The sequence below is a fragment of the Anabrus simplex genome, chromosome 6 (assembly GCF_040414725.1).
Source record: "Anabrus simplex isolate iqAnaSimp1 chromosome 6, ASM4041472v1, whole genome shotgun sequence".
Taxonomy (NCBI): Eukaryota; Metazoa; Arthropoda; class Insecta; order Orthoptera; family Tettigoniidae; genus Anabrus; species Anabrus simplex.
This window is the reverse complement of record NC_090270.1, coordinates 279,900,853-279,920,510: the sequence shown is the minus strand read 5'-3', so window position 1 is coordinate 279,920,510 and position 19,658 is coordinate 279,900,853. Positions and strand designations below refer to the sequence as shown.

The window sequence follows — 19,658 nt, the reverse complement described above, 5'->3', positions numbered from 1 at the left end:
TATAATGGTTAACACCTAGCACTGGCATTTGTGAGGGGCTCATTTTCCACTGAAGTTTGTATTTTAATTCATGTAAATCAACAATAATTTATTCGTCCCAAGTGAATACTTAAAAACAGGAAATAGTATTAAAGAATTAATTAGTAGTGACTTGGGTATATAAAGGGTAAAACAATTAATATATTTTTGGACGAGCTATGACATAAACTTATTTTTTGTAATTTTCCTTCACACTTGTTGAAATATTTTTTAAGCCCTCGCAGGCCACAAAATATGGCTTCGCGGGCCGCCCTTTTGAAACTCTTGAGTAAACATCGAAGATCATCGAACAATTGAACAGGTAAAAGCTAGATACTTGAAGGCTCTCTTTGGTGTATCTAAATACACTCGCTCAACATTAGTAACTTATATGAGCTCGCTCGGGTGTCCATCTTAATGGAGGACTTAAGATTCAGGTTCGTTTTGCCGTCTGCGACCAAGTGGCGGAGAGTGCTGGAAGAAACAACATTGAAAAGAAGAGAAATTTGGATGACGTTCTACTCTACCGAGGCCATACTGAATAGAGCATGGATGGACGCGAATCAGGACTACGTCACTTTGTGACCTCTTTGGCTGTATTCAGTTTCCATCACAAAATGTGCAAGACAAAATTATAACCATGACTCATACTCGATTTGTGGCTGTGAGCTGTGTGACATAATTTGTTAACGATACCATGTTCTTAAGTATACGAATCGGGCCGATGACCTAGATGTTAGCCCCCTTTAAAGAACAAGCATCATCATCATCAGTGTGTGAATCGAGGAAAACCTATCGTAGACTACTGCATCTTATCATCTTATCTCATGCAAATTATTTATTTATTTAATAGAGATGTGAACTTTCATTTTACACTTCGATTCCCACCTCAGCCATCCTCGAAATGGTTTTCCGTGGTTTCCCACTTCTTATCCAGGCAAATGCCGGGAAAGTACCTAACTTAAGGTACGGCCGCTTCCTTCCCAATCCCACAAAACCAAGGACCCTGTTCAGTATAGCAGGTGAGGCCTGGGCGAGTTACTGGGTCTTCCCTCCCCAGTTGTATCACCGACCAAATGTCTCACACTCCAGGACACTTCCCTTGAGGCGGTAGAGGTGGCATCCCTCGATGAGTCCAGGAAAAATCAATCCTGTAGGGTAAATAAATAAATAAATAAATAAATAAATAAATAAATAAATAAATAAATAAATAAATAAATAAATAAATAAATTTATAAGAATGATTATCGATCAATTAAAACTACCCTAATAACCAGGCAAATGCTCATATTTCTTAAACATATCGTTTAGCGATCTTTTTATTTTCCTTGAGTGTACATAATTAATTCCTCCGTGTGTTTGTGTTTGTACCGTCCGATCCTTGGCTGAATAGTCAGCATTGAGGCCTCGGTTGGGAGAGTTTCGGGTTCAATTTCCATTCGGGTTGGGGATTTTAATCGCATTTGATTAATTCTTGTAGCTCGGGGATTGGTTGTTTGTGTTTATCTCAACATTCTTCAATATTAAGACAACACACCACACTACCGTCCGGCTCCATGGCTAAATGGTTAGCGTGGTGGCCTTTGGTCACAGGGGGTCCCGGGTTCGATTCCCGGCAAGGAATTTTAACCATAATTGGTTAATTCCGCTGGCACGGGGGCTGGGTGTATGTGTTGTCTTCATCATCATTTCATCCTCATCATGACGCGCAGGTCGCCTACGGACGTCAGTTTAAAAGACCTGCATCTGGCGAGCCGAACTTGTCTCTGGACACTCCCGGCACTAAAAGCCATACGCCATTTCATTTCACCACACTATCAACCAACACCGATCAAGTTGGCCGTGCGGTTAGGGTCGCGCAGCTGTGAGCTTGTATTCGGAAGAAAGTGGGTTGGAACCTCACTGTCGGCAGCCCTGAAGATGGTTTTCTGTTGTTTTCCAATTTCCCATTTTGTTTACAATTTGCTTTAAGTCGCAGCGACACACATAGCTCAGGCGACGATGGGTAGGAACGGGCTAGGAGTGGGAAGGATGCGGCCTTGGCCTCAATTAAGGTATAGCCACGGAATTTGCCTGGTGTGAACCAATCATCTTCCGAGTACAAGCTCACAGATAACTCACTCGGTTAGTGCCAGGAAGATCATCCGACCGTAAAACAGTGCCAAGTCCATATATGCTACACAATTCGCACTCGCGACCCCACCGGGGAATGTTAAAGTGGGAAGAAAAGGAAACCTTTCAGCAGCACACAGTTTTTTGCTATTTGCTTTACGTCGCACCGACACAGATAGGTCTTATGGCGACGATGGGATAGGAAAGGCCTAGGAATGGGAAGGAAGTGGCCGTGGCCTTAATTAAGGTCAAGCCCCAGCATTTGCCTAGTGTGAAAATGGGAAACCACGGAAAACCATCTTCAGGGCTACCGACAGTGGGATTCGAACCCACTATCTCCCGAATGCAGACAGTTCTTTCTTACGTAGCACCAACTCGTATGGCGACGAAGGGAGAGAAAAGGGCGATGTGTGGGAAGGAAGTGGCCGTGGCCTACATTAGGGTACCGCCTCAGCATTTTCTTGGTGTGAAAATAGGAAACCGTCTTTAGCGGGTGCCGGCAGTGGGATTCGAACCCACTATCTCTAGAAGGTAAACTGTATTTGAGACGGTGTTGTGATCATAAGATTTGCTGAATCTAGGATCGTTCCTACTTTAGTTGACTCGTATCTTTCATCTACCTATGCGACTTCCCTCGCTTAGCTCATGTTTTCTGCCAGATGTTAACAAATTTGCGACCCGTAAGGATTATTTTGCTTTCTCAAGTTTGAAAATTCTTCCATTTGTCCGTCGCGGGGTCAGAACATTTTCTCTTCTTCAGTTAGTGTTAAAACAACAGATTACTTCACTGTTTTGTTAAAACAAAAACCAACATCAGCACGGAAAAGAAGGGAAGGTGAATAGGAATGTAAATTCAACTCAACAGCGAGATATATAAAGTATAAATTGTAATTGCATTGAAGTGGGGTCTTAAAATTTTTAAACCCTTACACCGAACAGCTTTTGGTGATTAAGAAAGCATAAATTAAAAACAGTTTTATGTAGATGCACAGTAGCCTACTAATGATGGCTACTTGAGAAAGAATACAAAAGGAGGCTGTGTGTAGTTCTGAGTTGAACTCTGAATTTTATGATTGGGAGGACATTAAGAATAAATTTGTGAAGACGAATATCTGAAATTCTGAGAATTTCCTCCCGTGTTTGCTCTTTCTTTACGAGAGCCATCGTCCTCCATACATAAGCACCCAGCGCAGTTGTTGCATGGCAGATCAGAAGAAACGAATACAAGAATAATTAATTTTTTCATTTTATCTCATTCTTTAATATTTTTCCAAGGCTTTCATGATGTGATCATTCAGAAGTTCCTTTATCCTGGGGTGCATAATGAAGTCTAAATGATTGAAGTACTCTGTTGGAACTTGGCGAGCTTCCACTACGTTCGGCAAGATGGTTGAAAGGTTCTGGATATCCTAAAACACAAGAAGACAGTGATTACTCAGTTACACTTCCTGGAATAACATAAAACACTTCTTTTCACGGAAGGGAGACACATAAACTGTAAGACGTTCTTTGCCCAGTACGCTTAATCTTAAATAAATACTTATCATTTTATTTGTTACGAGGAGCTGATAACTTTGTAGTTTTACCCTTTAAACTAACTATATTACAGTACCGGGCGAGTTGGCCGTGCGGTTAGGGGCGCGGCGGTGAGCTTGCATCCGGGAGATATTGGGTTCGAATCCCACTGCCGGCAGCCCTAAAGATGGTTTCCCGTGGTTCTCCACTTTTAACATCAGGCTGTAACTTAATTAAGGCCACGGCCGCTTCCTTCCAACTCCTAGGCCTTTCCTATCCCATCCGTAGTACCTGGCGTTCAGTTTGTTATTGTGTGCAAGATAGTTTATGTATACTGACGAGAATGGAAACTGCAACACCCAGAATGAGTGGTGCTACATTGCTGCAATTGAACATGCAGGACGAGTATTCGGTTGTGCTTTGATGATTACACTTTCCGGTCCCTCTGACCGCAAGTTTGGACAGCAATCAATACAGGATGTGCCCACCACGAGCTGCAGTCCATTGATGAATTCGTCGAGGCATGGAGTCAATTAGGCCCTGGATCGCTTCCTGAGGAATTGTGGCCCATGCTTGCTGCACTGCACAGGTCAGTTGTTCCAGAGTTGTGGGTGGCTGAGGACGGTTGGCCAGGTGTCGACCCATCATGTCCCACACATGCTCAATAGGACTGAGGTCCGGGGATCTGGCGGGTCATTCTAAGGTTGTGATGTCGTGGAGAGCTTCTCAGGAGATGCGTGCAGTGTGAACCCGGGCATTGTCCTGCTGAAACATCCCATTAGCAATGTTCGCCATCATAGGGACAACCACTGGATTGAGTACCCTATCAACGTACTGTCGAGCAGTCATAGTGCCCTCAACAATCACTAATTGTGATTTCACATTAAGCCAATAGCTCCCCAGACCATAATGCTTGGTGTTGGCCCTGTGTGCCTCTCGACAATAAGATCTGGGCGGCCCCTCTCCCCGGTACGTCGGCGCACACGATTCCGGCGATCACTGTGGGCAAGACATAAGCGCGATGCATCACTAAAGACGACCCTATGCCATTCGTCGACCCACGTCGATCTTTCTCGACACCAGGCCAGCCTTACACGTCGCTGTTGTGGGGTCAATGGAACACCTTCTGCAGGGACATGGGCTCGTAAGCCAGCTGCACGCAGGCGATTACCAACTGTTTGTTGTGTAACGTGGGGTACCACAGCTGCTCGAATTTGCGCTGCTGTTGCATGGGGTTCCATCCGGGCCATCCGAATGATGCGGCGATCTTCTCTCACAGTTGTTTGTCGCGCTGGGCCTGTGCCAGGTCTACGAGTGTGGGTACCTTCATTTGACCACTGCTGCCATATACGTTGTACCGTAGATGCCTGTCGACCAACACGTGCAGCGACAGTCCTTAGCGATAATCCAGCCTCACACAGCCCAATTATCCGAGCCTTCTCAAACGGCGACAGTTGTTGATAGCGTGCTCTTCTCTGTCGTCGAGGCATGTTTGACGGGGAACACTTCACTGCACAGACTGCAAGTCAACTACGCTACACCAGAGTCCGTATACTGGAGTTGATTCCTCCACGACCAGTCACGTGGGGAGACCTGTAGTAAAAATCCAATGGGTCTGAAACTTTGATCGTTTACATACCTACACGACGCTGTTCCATATCTTGAAAATCAATACAAACGACCAATGCCTTCATGGTGTTGCAATTTCCATTTTCTTAAGTGTATTTATGTGAGCCTGTTGTGGGTACTGTTTACGTTCTTTTCTTCGGGGATTTCTGTGTGTGGGCGGTTCGAGGCCCGATTGTCTCTGCTATCTCGCTTTGATCAGAAGCAACTTTGTGCTTCTCGAAGCTAATTGCGAGAGACAAGGTTCTGTTTTGGTATATGTAATGGTGACGTCTGATACGTTAAGTTTTGGGTTATAGTAATGCATTTTGGAAAGGCATTTGAGCTAACGATTTGTTCATGGTGGTATTCCGCTCAATGTCGTATCCCTGGAAAATGAGAACTATTCATCTTATTTGATGGGTTCTTTTAAAGCACCGCTTTTTATGTTGCTGCCACGGTTTGCGAGAGTACTTAGTACAACCTGTGACAATAAAGTTCGGTGAATAGTCCTGTACTATCAACATAGATGAACAATGCACGACAGTGACCTTACTGTCCTTCGAAATAGTCCCCTCCCATAACTATGCACTGCTGAGATCAGCGATACATGTCCTGGAAAATTTGCAAGAAGGCTTCCTTTGGGATGGTGTTCAAAAGCATCGTCATGTTTCGTTGGACGCACGAATTCACGGCTTCACGGTTAATCTGCAGTTCATCCGCTATTATGCGCACAGTTAATCGCCGATCGTTCGTGACTAATGTTCTCACCTTCTCAATGTTTTCGTCACTGACGGCGATTGCCGGTCTTCCGCTACGGGGGTTGTCAGAAACACTTCCCCGGTCTCCTCGAAAACGGGCGAACCACTCGTACACACACTTCAAGGACAGTGCTTGATCTTCATAAACACGTACAAGCATCGCATGCGTTTCTTTCGGTGTCTTGCCAAGCTTAAAACAAAACTGTACATTGATCTTTTGGTCGTTCATGTTGCTGTTCGCAGTTCAGAACCAACGCACTCCGTTTGCGAGTAAAGTACTCCTTTGTGTCCGCCCGACTTGGAGTGAACGCCAGGCGAACGACCATTCAGGACTTGCGTCACGCACTGTGTCAAACAGGTCTTACACAGCTTCCACACGATGTTCAACTGAACAACGTTGGGAGCAGGTGGTAGAAACCTGCTGCTACGCAGGTGCAGCGTTGTGTATCGCCAGTGTTGCCGGATCGACCGTTCTGACTTCATTCACCGAGCTTTATTGTCACAGGTTGTATATAAGGTAAATAAATAGTAAGCCATTTGCTGAGTGAGAGGAGAACAAGAACTCGTTTTTGAAACAAATTGAGGTACTGTAAATGTCATGGCACGGGATCCACTTCGGACCATGTGGAAGTGTTTCGAAAAAATTGAGGTAAATGTCATGGGACGGGATCCACTTCGGACCATGTGGAAATGAGAGAACACTAAAAGGCGAACACATTTTACTTAGACATTTCAGGTCCGCAAGATAATAATTTCCGAAAAATTGATTAATCCCGATTCCAATGCAACGCATATTGCACCCAAATTACCTTCGGCGATATGGTGGAATATTTAACTCTTCTAAGTTTTTATTAGAATCGAAGCAGCATTCAACAATTCTAGCAAGGACTGCAGAAATTGTCATAACCCACCGGCGTAGAAAATTTAACCCACCATAGCGGAGTTAGAGCATGCTCGGTTGGGAGGTTGTTAAGCAATTATATCATAAATGCACTTAGCAAGAAACCACCACCCCGGCATTAGAAACTGTGCACTCACCGCCACACCTTGGGAACAGAAACTTTTTTAATTTTCCACGCATCTTTGTTAGACAGAGAAACCTGAGATGTGCGGCGAGGAAAGAGGATAGCCGAAATTCTTTGAATTAGATGGGTAGACCTGTAGAAAAATGGCACATTCAATTCAATTGCTCCATTTTTAAGCGCCGAAATTTCCCGCTGAGTTTATTTAATCTGTCTCAGGAGTTTATGAAATGTTGCACGTCACTTGGGCTACTAGTAACTGTATTGGAGTGTATATCATTTTTGGTGGACTCATTTAAATTAATTAACGGAGAGGTGAGCCGAACCGTCAGTAAGTCTATGAGCAGCCGTGTTCTCCGTTTGCGAGTAAAGTACTCCTTTGTGTCCGCCCGACTTGGAGTGAACGCCAGGCGAACGACCATTCAGGACTTGCGTCAATATAATTTGGAAATGTAAGTGAATACTCACAATCTATATTTATTCACTTTCACTGGGGAGGGTAGGCTCTGAGCAAATGACGTTCTTAGGTTAATAACGCGCCATTGCCTAGGACAATGTACGATCTCATAAGGCAATCAGTGGCGGTTCGTGCATGAAGGGTTTTTGGGGGCCGCCTCACCGCCTTTTCAAAAACATTTAACGTTATTTCACTCTGTAATTGATTTCATAAAGAGATGGGCAAATCTAGCGGAGTCGAACTTATAATGGTGTGCTGTTCAGTTATACAATGTTAGAATATCTTTATTATTTCGGCTGTAAACATTTTGCTTTTCTATTTTCAAGAAAATGGCAACGGCTTTCAGACCGTGGCTGCTGTCCAGCACACCTGATGTTTTCTCTTTAGTCGTGAGGCGTTCGGACTGTGGCAGCAGAGCCCTGAGTAGGACCCACACTTTGCAAGTGTGCGGGGTGCGGGAGGAACTTGAAAGAACGATGTGGGCTTGTCAGGGGAAGGAAGAGTGCAGGTGGGTGTATGATCGGCAAGGTTAGTATGGTCTGTCTGGCAGAGCTTTCAGTAGGTACCTAGAGTTTAGCAAGGGTGCGGGGTGCAGGATAGGATGATATCGGCTTGTCAGGGGAAGGAAGAGCGTAGGTGGATGTAAGTGCTGAACGGCGGAGCACTCAGCACATCGCCAGTCACTTTACAATGTACCTAGGCTTCCCCCCTCCCCACGTCTTATATTAACTGTTGTAAGAAATTAATTCCAAAGCATTTTACAAATCAATGAATTCCATTGCAGTGACTATTTAAAAAATTCAGTTCTATAAAGAAGCTGAAATAAAGATTCAATATGTAACCATAAACGTGACGGCACTGTTTGTAGTGTGATCAAATTGTTAAATGCGTTGTCATGCTTTCAAATTTGAGCAAGGAGAGAGAAATTCGGGAGTGCACTGTTTATTTGATTTCATGAATGTTGTTATTATCACTTGTGATTGTGATCAGTGAAACAGTGCAGTTCTATAATAGTCGGGATTGCATTAGCTGTTAGCCTATTAATGTGTGTGCGTGAATGCCATTGTACTGTAGTTAATTCATTAATTAATGTTGTAATGCAAGCAGATTTCTATTCAGATAGTGCCATCGATTATTATTATTATTATTATTATTATTATTATTATTATTATTATTATTATTATTATTCATCTAAAAGTATCGTGGTGCTGGTAAATGAAAACTCAACCGATTGGGGAGAGGAAGGAGATGGCAGCACAATCCTGCCAGAGTAAAATGTCACGAACCGCCACTGAAGGCAATGTGCAAAATACAAAGCTGAGATAAAAATAGCCCGTTTGTTCTAAAGACAGTTGAATTGGAGAGACTAAATTCAACAGGGACAAAAGGAAGATTCTTAGCAGGTAGCAGAGGGAACAGTTTTTGTAAATAACAAACTTTCTGCGTATTAACCAGTCTACAAGTTCGCTAGCCTATCCTTGAGCACATTAAAACGTTCCGTTAACCAGACAGGCAGAGAACAATGAACGTGGGGAAGTTTGTAAACAATTGGTAGCCGGCCTTCCAGGACAGGAATCCCGATGTTAAGGGTCACTTCTTAACCCGCAGAGCTCATCAGTTGGTAGTTTAACAACAGGAAAAATTTCACACCACCACAAATAAAATGCGGCTATCATATGAGGTGTATTAATTTAATAAATAGTATTAGAGTATAACATTAATTAAAAGAAGAGTGATACGCATACTATGTAAATCAGTAAAATCGTGTGATTGAGTGTATCAGTAATATGTGCAAATCCGGATATACACTGTAACGGTTCAAATCCCGTTACAAGATGATATCTGTATTTTTATTATTTTATTATTTTATCTGTATTTTATTATTATTATTATTATTATTATTATTATTATTATTATTATTATTATTATTATTATTATGTCAGTATTATTATTATTATTTTATCTGTGATATTGTTACTATTATTGTAATTATCCGTTTTATTCAATTTTGCAATTGCCTGTTGCTTGCAAGATTGCACTTAGATGTATACATATATACGTATGTGTAGTATAACACTCAATACCTGTACAGTGAGAATTGCTGTATATATCAGAGATTGGAAGTGACGTTGTTATATTGCTAGACCAGTGGAGATTCTGCCAAGTCATCGCCGCGCCATGGCTATGTCATTGTATTTATTTAGATATGCGCTCACGGAGTTAGTCGCCGCGGGGCTATTTCACCACTGTATGTAATATCTGTCGCGTAGGTGGGAGTATGTCATTGTTATTTCTGGAGATTACGTAGTTGTGTCAACCAACGTCTATATAAGGTGGATGCACATTGTAGCGTCAGTCATTACTTATACGGATGCAGTACAGTGAAGTAGTCTACTAGATCAAGAGGCCTTAGGTGGTCAGCCAACGAGTGTGAACGAGAGATGGAGAAGACTCAGTGAGCCATTAATTATTGGTCATTGAGAGAGTGAGACCAAATGGTTGGTCCGTCACTTAGTGGAAGACGCGGACGCAAGGCTTACCAAGGAGTCAGAGAGGGCAACCCTGGACCTGCCAAGAGGTCATACCATATTGACTTACAAAGAAGTCAGATGATATGGCGAAGAAGCAGTCGCAAGGATGTATCACCACGTTAGGCGTGACACATCTACAGTAAACACCAGAGCAATGGATTACGTCGTAATTACACTCAAAGTGTTGAAGGTACAGTCAAGTGAATCAGTGAGGGAAATATTTCGTATAAATTGTTAAATGTCCGGTCAAGAAGAATTCAAATTCATGCCTAGTTTCTTTCAGTTGCAATGTCATAATTTCATAATCTCATCTGTTTTATCGCAACAAGACTCACTATTTTTTGATATATTATTTAAAGAATATATATTGTTCTATCAAACGAATTCATAGTTTCATTTCATTGACAGTAAAATATCTTAACCTCAAAATTAATGGGGAAACCGAACGCCAATCTCCTTTTCCCAGAACTTATATGGTATGTTGTCAAAAGTAAGCTTATTACCCCACACCCTAGAGATAGTCAAGAGTCTCATTCTATTATTGCTGTACTGAGTGACAGCTGGCGCCCTTCAAATAACGTATGTGTAAGTAAGCAGGTAACAAGTAAGTGTGAGTACAAGGTCCGACGTGTGTGTATTTTATTTAAGGAATGTTAATTTTTATAATTTCCATTTTAAATGCAGATATTCAGATTTTCAATTAAATGCAGAGTTTTATATATGTTTCAAAAGTTAGTCAGACAATTCAGGAAAGTCTCAAAATGGCGCCCAACGTGGGGCACGAAGAAATTCAGAATTTGTTCTGAATGACAGCATATCATAGGTTCATTCTGGGAGGATTATGCACAATTTAAGCCAACGGAAAGTATTACCGGTAAATTTCAATAGTGTAATTTTGTGATATATATTTGTATTTTGGGGATATGTCAAGGGATTTGAAGAGGGAAATTAATTTGAGATCGCGTACTATCACTAGTGAACCAAAGATGGACAAGGAAGACAATAACAACTCATGTGACGACGAGGTCATTGCTTCTGCGGACATACAAGGTGAAATTCACAGTAGGGAGCAGGTGAAAACGTTGAAAGCTTCTGAGATAATTCAGGAAAGTGCAGAAATTGAGAAGCACACTGAAACTCAAAAGGAAATCGCGGGGGCGATGAACCAAGATCAATTTTCCTTGCTGATGGCCACAATAATTAGTAGTAATGAAAGTCATAAACGAATGGAGGAAAATAATAAGAAAGAGATGAAAGAGATGAAAGAATTAATTAGTACTAATAATGAAAATTGTAATAAACGGATTAACTCTCTAAGTAATAAAATGGAACAAATAATTAGTAGTAACGAAAATAGTAAGGAAGAGATGAAAGAATTAATTAGTATTAATAATGAGATTTGTAATAAACAGATTAACTCTTTAAGTAATAAAATGGAACAAATGATTGATATTAGTAATGAAAATAATAAGAAACAAATGGAAGAATTAATTGGCAGTAATAAAGAAAATTTTAATGTGACCAATGAGAAAATAGATGCTTTAAGTGAATCACTAAATTATAAAATAGATACTAAGATAGTAGAGGTAACTAGTCAAATATCTAAGTTAGAAAATAAGGTAAATAAAGAGTGCGTTGACCTTAGAGGTGAAATGGAGTTGAATCGGAGCGATCTTCATACTCAAATTGAACATGTCAAGGGAACTTGTACAGAGAATATCAAAGAGTTAAGTAATAAGATTTCTAGTAATCAGAAAGAAATTCATGAGATCATAGATAAAAGACTAGACAAGATCCATAATGCAGTGGGGCAAGATATGAAGGAATGTGTCAGTAAAGTAGAAACGTTTGAAAAAGAGCTTGGGCAGGTCAGAGAACTAAAGAATAAACAAGAAACTTTGTCGCAGAAGGTTACCGAGAAAGAGGAAAAATTACAGGAAGAATTGAGAATAATGAAAGAGAATGCGGAGAAAGTGGCGGAAGAAAAAGTTTTGAATTGCCAGAGGGTACTACGGCAAGAAATGAGAGAAGGTCAGATTACAAGAGAAATAGTAGTAACGAGTGGTTTATACAATAGGGACCAAGACTTGCCTAAGTTTACTGGAAAACAATTTAATCCTATGGAATTTCTAACATTAGTTGAGAAAAGATTTGCAAATAAGTTGAGGGATAATATTATCGAATGGGAATGCGTGTTAGAGATCTTGTCTAATTCCTTCATCGGTGAAAGTAAAACCTGGTTTCAAGTGTACCGTAATAATATGTCGAATTTGGAAGAATTTAAAGAGAAGTTTATTAATAAGTTTTGGGATGAGAATGTCCAGGGTCGTGAGAGAGAACGGATTATGTTTGGTAAATATAGACAACAGGAGGGGGTGTCTATGACAGAATACTTTCTGGCACACGTGCTTATCTGGAAAAATCTTAATAGTATTGGTTCAGAAGTCGATATCGTAAGGATTATGTTAAAACATAATTCTGATAGGATTAGGGAAGCTGCGTGTATGCAGAAAGTCAGTACTATCAAAGAAATGGAGGTATTGCTAGATATTGAGGCTCTCAATAGTAGCATAGGTGTCAATCGACCACAAAGTAGAAATGTAGAGGGAGCGGGAAACAGGTCAGATAATTATCAGAGGAGAGTAAACAATTATGATCAGACGAGGGCTAATAGGAATTTTAATAGTGATAGAGGTCAGCAGAGTTACCCGAGACAATCCGACAATGGGAGGCGTGGGGATTTGAGTCATAGAGATGAAAATAGGCCTAACACGAGTGTTATTCAGGATCCATCATTGAGCCAGCGCACTTTAAACTCTCAGCGGACTGCATACACAGGTCACGTGAACAGTCCGAAGGTAAAAGTTGTCAAAAACAGGTAGGTAGTGTAGATAATTGTGTAGTAGAAGTAGATTTAAGAGAACAACGTGATTGTGACCTAAGTAGTGATAAGTCAAATGTTTTAAGTGATGACGTAGTCATAGGTAATAAAGTAAGAAATAGTAGTATTAATTTAGATATAAGGAGTGATTTGTTAAGCGATGTAAGTAGTTATAATACTGAGGATATAAGTAGTGAGGTAGTGACTCCGACGATAGAAATTATTATATGGAGAAGAAAAGTGAAGGTATTATTAGACTCTGGTAGTGAAAGGTCATGTATTAGCTCCAAGCTTTACGAGGAAATTCTGAAAGAAAGTCAGAATATAACAGAGATTCCTGTGAGGCAAACCTTCATTATAACAGCGGTGGGTAGCAAGTCACAGAGAGTAAATAAAATGATAGCGGTACCTATTACGATTGAAAATGAATGTAACTTTCAACCATGCCTTGTTGTGCCAAATCTGGTGTATTCAGTTATTTTAGGAGCTGACTGGCTTACAAATCATGGAGCTAGATTAGACTATGATTCGGGTAGTGTGTGTTTGTCCTGGGGGAAAACTAGCAAACAAGTATGTGTAAATTATGAAGGGTCTGAGGTAAGTGTTGATAACGTGTGTTCTGGTAAAGGTACTCGGGAGGTGAGTGAAGGTGTTCCTAGTGAGAGGAGATGTTTTGACGTGTGTCACTTGTGCATAAGACAGGATCCAAGGGATAGTCTGTATGAGACAGTGGCGAGAAGTAATTTGAGTGAATTACAGGAGGAATAGTTGTGTTCGATGTTAGGTGAGCATCGAGATGTATTTAGTGATAAGCCAGGAAGAACACATGTATATGAACACAAGTTTGTTGTAAATGACCATTCATCATTTGTGGGACCCAAGTACCCTATTCCACTTAAATATGCTAGTGCTGTCGAAGAACAGATAAACATTATGCTGGATTACGGAATAATTGAACCATCTTGTAGCCATAGTATTAATCCTTTAATTATCGTTGCCAAGAAGGATGGGTCAGTCAGGCTGTGTATTGACGCCAGGCTTATGAATCAGAGGATTGAGGCAGACCAACAGAGGCCTGAAGCAGTGGAAGAGCTCATTCAGCGTTTTGAAGGGAAAACATGGTTTTCTATCATGGATTTGTCTTCTTCATTTTGGCAAATTCCCCTCAGAAGAGAGGATAGACCTCTCACTGCTTTCGCATATAAGAACTGTTTGTATCAATTTGCAAGAGTCCCGTTTGGTACAAAAACGTCTTCGGCAGCGTTGATTCGTGCTATGTCTAGAGTTTTAGGCCGGGATACAGGGGATTTTGTTACCATGTACATTGATGACGTAGTAATAGCATCTCACACTTTTGAAGAACACATGGAACATTTGAACATAGTCTTACAGAAAGTTAGAGAGGGAGGCTTCACATTAAAACTGGATAAGTCAACATTTTGCACACAACAGATTACATTTTTGGGGCACACTGTATCTGCACAGGGGGTAAAACCAGAACAAACGAGATTAGAGAAGATTAACAACACGAGCACTCCACGTAATAGTAAACAGTTAACATCTTTTTTAGGGGTTTGTAATTATTTTAGACGTTTTGTCATCCAATATGCAGCGTTGTTAGAGCCATTCAGAGGCTTATTGAAAGGTGGAGCTAAATGGAAGTGGACAGTTGAACATGATGAGGCATTTCTTAGGCTGAAGGAAGGTTTTAATGATGCCGTTATGTTAAAATACCCTATGCCTAATCGCGAGTTTGTACTCATGACCAATGCGTCAGAAAAGGGCATTTCTGGATGTTTGTGTCAGAGGGATGACGAAGGAAATTTGGGTATTGTTTCTTTGGCGAGTCGGGGACTCAGCTTGACTGAAAAAAGGTATACCATCACGGAAATTGAGTTCTTGGCTATTATCTATTCATTAAGCAAATTTAGGATGTATGTATTAGGGAATAAGTTTGAGATATGGACAGATCATCAGGCATTAGTATTTATTAAAACATGTAAGTTAACAAGTAATAGAATGACAAGGTGGATTTTAGCTATCAGTGAATATGACTTCACTATTAGACATATTAAAGGTAAAGATAATGTCTTAGCCGATTTCCTCAGTAGGAATTTATCAGGCAATACTGAGTCAAGGTATGTAGATATACGAGAAGGAATACTGGTATGTGTGGGTAATGTGACGGACAACATGACAGAACGAGATCGATTACGTCATCTCATGGTGGAACAGGAGAGGGACGATGAGATGAATGTTATCCTGACCTGGTTAAGAGATAAGGAGGCAGATGTTCTTGTGAAGAAAGGTAAACATGAATACAAACTAAGTAGTGGTTTCCTGTCAAGGAAGTGTCATTCTGGAGAATTTAAAGTTTGTGTACCAAAGGCATTACAGGAAGACATGATTTGGTATTATCACAAAGAACTCGGTCATTTTGGGGCAAACAAGGTTCTTTATGCTATTCAAGGGAATTTTGTGTGGAAGAATATGGGAAGGAGTATTAGGAAATTACTTGCGACCTGTGATCTATGTCAACGTAGTAAGCATCCTAACAGGACGTTAGAGGGCCCACGGCAAGCCGTTATTGTAGACAAGCCCGGCCAACTTATATGCGTAGATCTGTTCGGGCAACTAGTAAAATCTCGGTATGGATACCGGTATGTGTTCGTTTTGATTGATGCCTTCAGCAAATATGTCAAAATGTATCCCCTGAGAAAAGCTACGGGAAGGGGTTGCCTAAAGCAGGTTATTGACAGATATATTCCTGAGTTTGGATGTCCACTCAGAATATTATCAGATCACGGCAGTCAGTTCAGTTCAAAGATATGGACTACCAAGTTGAATGAACTGGGTGTTAAGGCCATATATTCGTCTATTCGATACCCACAAGGTAATATGGTCGAGCGGGTCATGAGAGAGATCGGGAGAATATTCAGAGCATACGTACATGATAAGCACAGTTCGTGGTTTTCACGACTGGGTGATGTAGAACGATGGTGTAACACTACGTTACACGAGTCTACGGGATGTACGCCGTATGAAATTCATTTTGGTAGGAAGCCAACCGATCAAACTGCAAGTATGCTAGGCTTAGACTTGGGAGAGGGAAAATCTAAGGATTATTATATCCAGCTGGCTAGGGAAAATTTAATCAAAGCAGGCAATAAACGTATTCGCCAGCAGAAAAGGGCAAAATTGGACGAATTCAGTTTGGGTGACAAGGTGCTACTTAGAGTTCCATTCCCATCATCTGCAGAGGCGGGAAATATGTCTAAATTCTTTCTTTTGTATCAGGGGTATTTCACTATTGTGAGCCGTATCGGGAAGTGTGCATATTCCTTAAAAGATCAGGAAGGGAAGATTGTCGGTACTTACAACATTAAGAACTTAAAGAAGTATTTCACGTGAGATTTGTTGAAATAAGAGTAAGATGATTATATTTTGTGAGAAACTGGCAAAATAAAACTAACATCTACGATTTGCGTGTGAACCAAGTGTCGTATTGGTGTATTGGAAGAATAAGTGCTACATTGTCATGTACTGTGTGACAAAACGGAGAACAGGACATTGGACAGTTATCTACGATAACAATATGCGAGAAAAGTTCTCATATAAGTGAATTTTCACAAAATATTTTGATATGTTAAAAAAAGGAGAAAATATTGTATATTGATTGAAAATTATTTGTGTGTGTTAAATTAAGGGCTATGCTCTTGTGAATTGTATGAGAATGGGACACTGAACAGTTATCTACGATGGCAATGTGCGAGAAAAATTCTCATATATGTGATGTATCATAAAATGTATGGATGCTGAAAAAGAAAATTATTGTTGTATACTCATTTAAAGTGTTTATATGTGTCAGTGTTATATATATATATATATATATATTATGTTGTTCATAAATCAATCGATTCTTTGTTCTTCGATTTATTTATGAGGGAGGCGAATTGTAACGGTTCAAATCCCGTTACAAGATGATATCTGTATTTTTATTATTTTATTATTTTATCTGTATTTTATTATTATTATTATTATTATTATGTCAGTATTATTATTATTATTTTATCTGTGATATTGTTACTATTATTGTAATTATCCGTTTTATTCAATTTTGCAATTGCCTGTTGCTTGCAAGATTGCACTTAGATGTATACATATATACGTATGTGTAGTATAACACTCAATACCTGTACAGTGAGAACTGTTGTATATATCAGAGATTGGAAGTGACGTTGTTATATTGCTAGACCAGTGGAGATTCTGCCAAGTCATCGCCGCGCCATGGCTATGTCATTGTATTTATTTAGATATGCGCTCACGGAGTTAGTCGCCGCGGGGCTATTTCACCACTGTATGTAATATCTGTCGCGTAGGTGGGAGTATGTCATTGTTATTTCTGGAGATTACGTAGTTGTGTCAACCAACGTCTATATAAGGTGGATGCACATTGTAGCGTCAGTCATTACTTATACGGATGCAGTACAGTGAAGTAGTCTACTAGATCAAGAGGCCTTAGGTGGTCAGCCAACGAGTGTGAACGAGAGATGGAGAAGACTCAGTGAGCCATTAATTATTGGTCATTGAGAGAGTGAGACCAAATGGTTGGTCCGTCACTTAGTGGAAGACGCGGACGCAAGGCTTACCAAGGAGTCAGAGAGGGCAACCCTGGACCTGCCAAGAGGTCATACCATATTGACTTACAAAGAAGTCAGATGATATGGAGAAGAAGCAGTCGCAAGGATGTATCACCACGTTAGGCGTGACACATCTACAGTAAACACCAGAGCAATGGATTACGTCGTAATTACACTCAAAGTGTTGAAGGTACAGTCAAGTGAATCAGTGAGGGAAATATTTCGTATAAATTGTTAAATGTCCGGTCAAGAAGAATTCAAATTCATGCCTAGTTTCTTTCAGTTGCAATGTCATAATGTCATAATCTCATCTGTTTTATCGCAACAAGACTCACTATTTTTTGATATATTATTTAAAGAATATATATTGTTCTATCAAACGAATTCATAGTTTCATTTCATTGACAGTAAAATATCTTAACCTCAAAATTAATGGGGAAACCGAACGCCAATCTCCTTTTCCCAGAACTTATATGGTATGTTGTCAAAAGTAAGCTTATTACCCCACACCCTAGAGATAGTCAAGAGTCTCATTCTATTATTTCTGTACTGAGTGACAGCTGGCGCCCTTCAAATAACGTATGTGTAAGTAAGCAGGTAACAAGTAAGTGTGAGTACAATGTCCGACGTGTGTGTATTTTATTTAAGGAATGTTAATTTTTATAATTTCCATTTTAAATGCAGATATTCAGATTTTCAATTAAATGCAGAGTTTTATATATGTTTCAAAAGTTAGTCAGACAATTCAGGAAAGTCTCAACACCAATTTTCAACATGACAGCTATCAGATCTGCCATAGCTTAAAATTCCCTAGGAGGTGCCGACAGGACAGCATGGGATAGCCTGACAACGCAGCTTGGATAATGTTAGTACCTGATTATTGAAATGTTGTTTTAATTCATTTGTAAATATAGTGACTCGCATAATTATTCGGACAGACATGATTTATTATAGTTTCCTTTGTATTAGTGCTTTCAGTAATAAAAAAGCATTCATATAAATTAGATACAAGTTTCTGTATGGAATAATAAAGCTAAACATCCATCATTCTTCTAATGAACACGTTCAATGAAAATATAATCATTAAAAACAAAATCACAATCAAAACCAATATTGCACAAAATTAATCGGACACTTGCCGTTTTACTTATGGTCCTAAGGGTTCAGTATCTGGTGGGCTTTCCTTTCATTATAATTACTTCCGTGAGTCGACTTGGCATGCTCTCCACTAATTTCCGAATGTAATCGGGAGATATCTTCTGCCACTCTTCTTGAAGTCCATTTTTCAATTATTCTCTAGATGTGATTGTTGTTTTCCTTATTTCTTTATCCAGTTTGTCCCAAAGATTCTCAATCCCATTCAAGTCTTGTGATTGAGGGGGAGGATGAAGTACCTTTGCGCAATTAAACAATAACCACAGCCTAACATTCCAGACCATATGCTTTGGGTGGTTATCTTGATAAAACTTAAAAATGTTCACCAATCCCCATCTTTTCGGCACTCTTTTTCATGTTGTTCCTCAGTATTTTAAGGTATTGAAAGAGGTCCATTTTACCCTCACTAAAAACCAATTCACCAACTCCATTCGCCGACATGCACCCCCATACCATTACATGTCCACCACCATGCTCCAGAATTGCTTTCAGATTTTTGTCTTGAAGCTCAATATTACGACACCGCTAAACTGTTAACCTCCCATCAGACTGAAATATTTTAAATTTACTCTCGTCAGCAAATATACTGTAACGTCATTCCACCACTCATTGTATTCTTTAACATGCTCTTTGGCAAACAGCATTCTCTTTCTTCGATTTACTTGATTTATAAAGGGCTTCCTTCTTGCAATATGGCTGTGAAAGCTACCTCTTATGAGCACTCTGCGTATTGTTTAGGGATGCACTTTCTTTCCGGTGTCTGCGGCAATCTCCGTAGCGAGTTTTGGAGCACTTAACTTGGGTGCCTTTTTCATTTTTCAGATGATATAACACACTTCACTCACAGAAAAAAGTTCTTGGACGTCCCGTATGCGGTAGATGTCAATCCTATCTTCCTTCCAGAACCTTGTGACAATATCAGAGACTGTACTTTTCTTCATTTGTAACATTTCAGCCATTT

The 19,658-nt window shown here is 40.1% G+C and overlaps 1 protein-coding gene across 1 annotated transcript in view; it reads right to left on the bottom strand.

The window, feature by feature from the left end:
• Nucleotides 1-3,167: 3,167 nt before the first annotated feature.
• LOC136875740 (lipase 1) overlaps nucleotides 3,168-19,658 on the bottom strand; it is a 125,130-nt gene continuing 108,639 nt past the window's right edge. Inside the window, exon 9 of the mRNA XM_067149312.2 lies at nucleotides 3,168-3,539. Within this exon, the coding sequence (XP_067005413.2) occupies nucleotides 3,390-3,539 (150 nt within the window). The 3' untranslated portion in view covers nucleotides 3,168-3,389. The remainder of the gene's footprint in view (nucleotides 3,540-19,658) is intronic.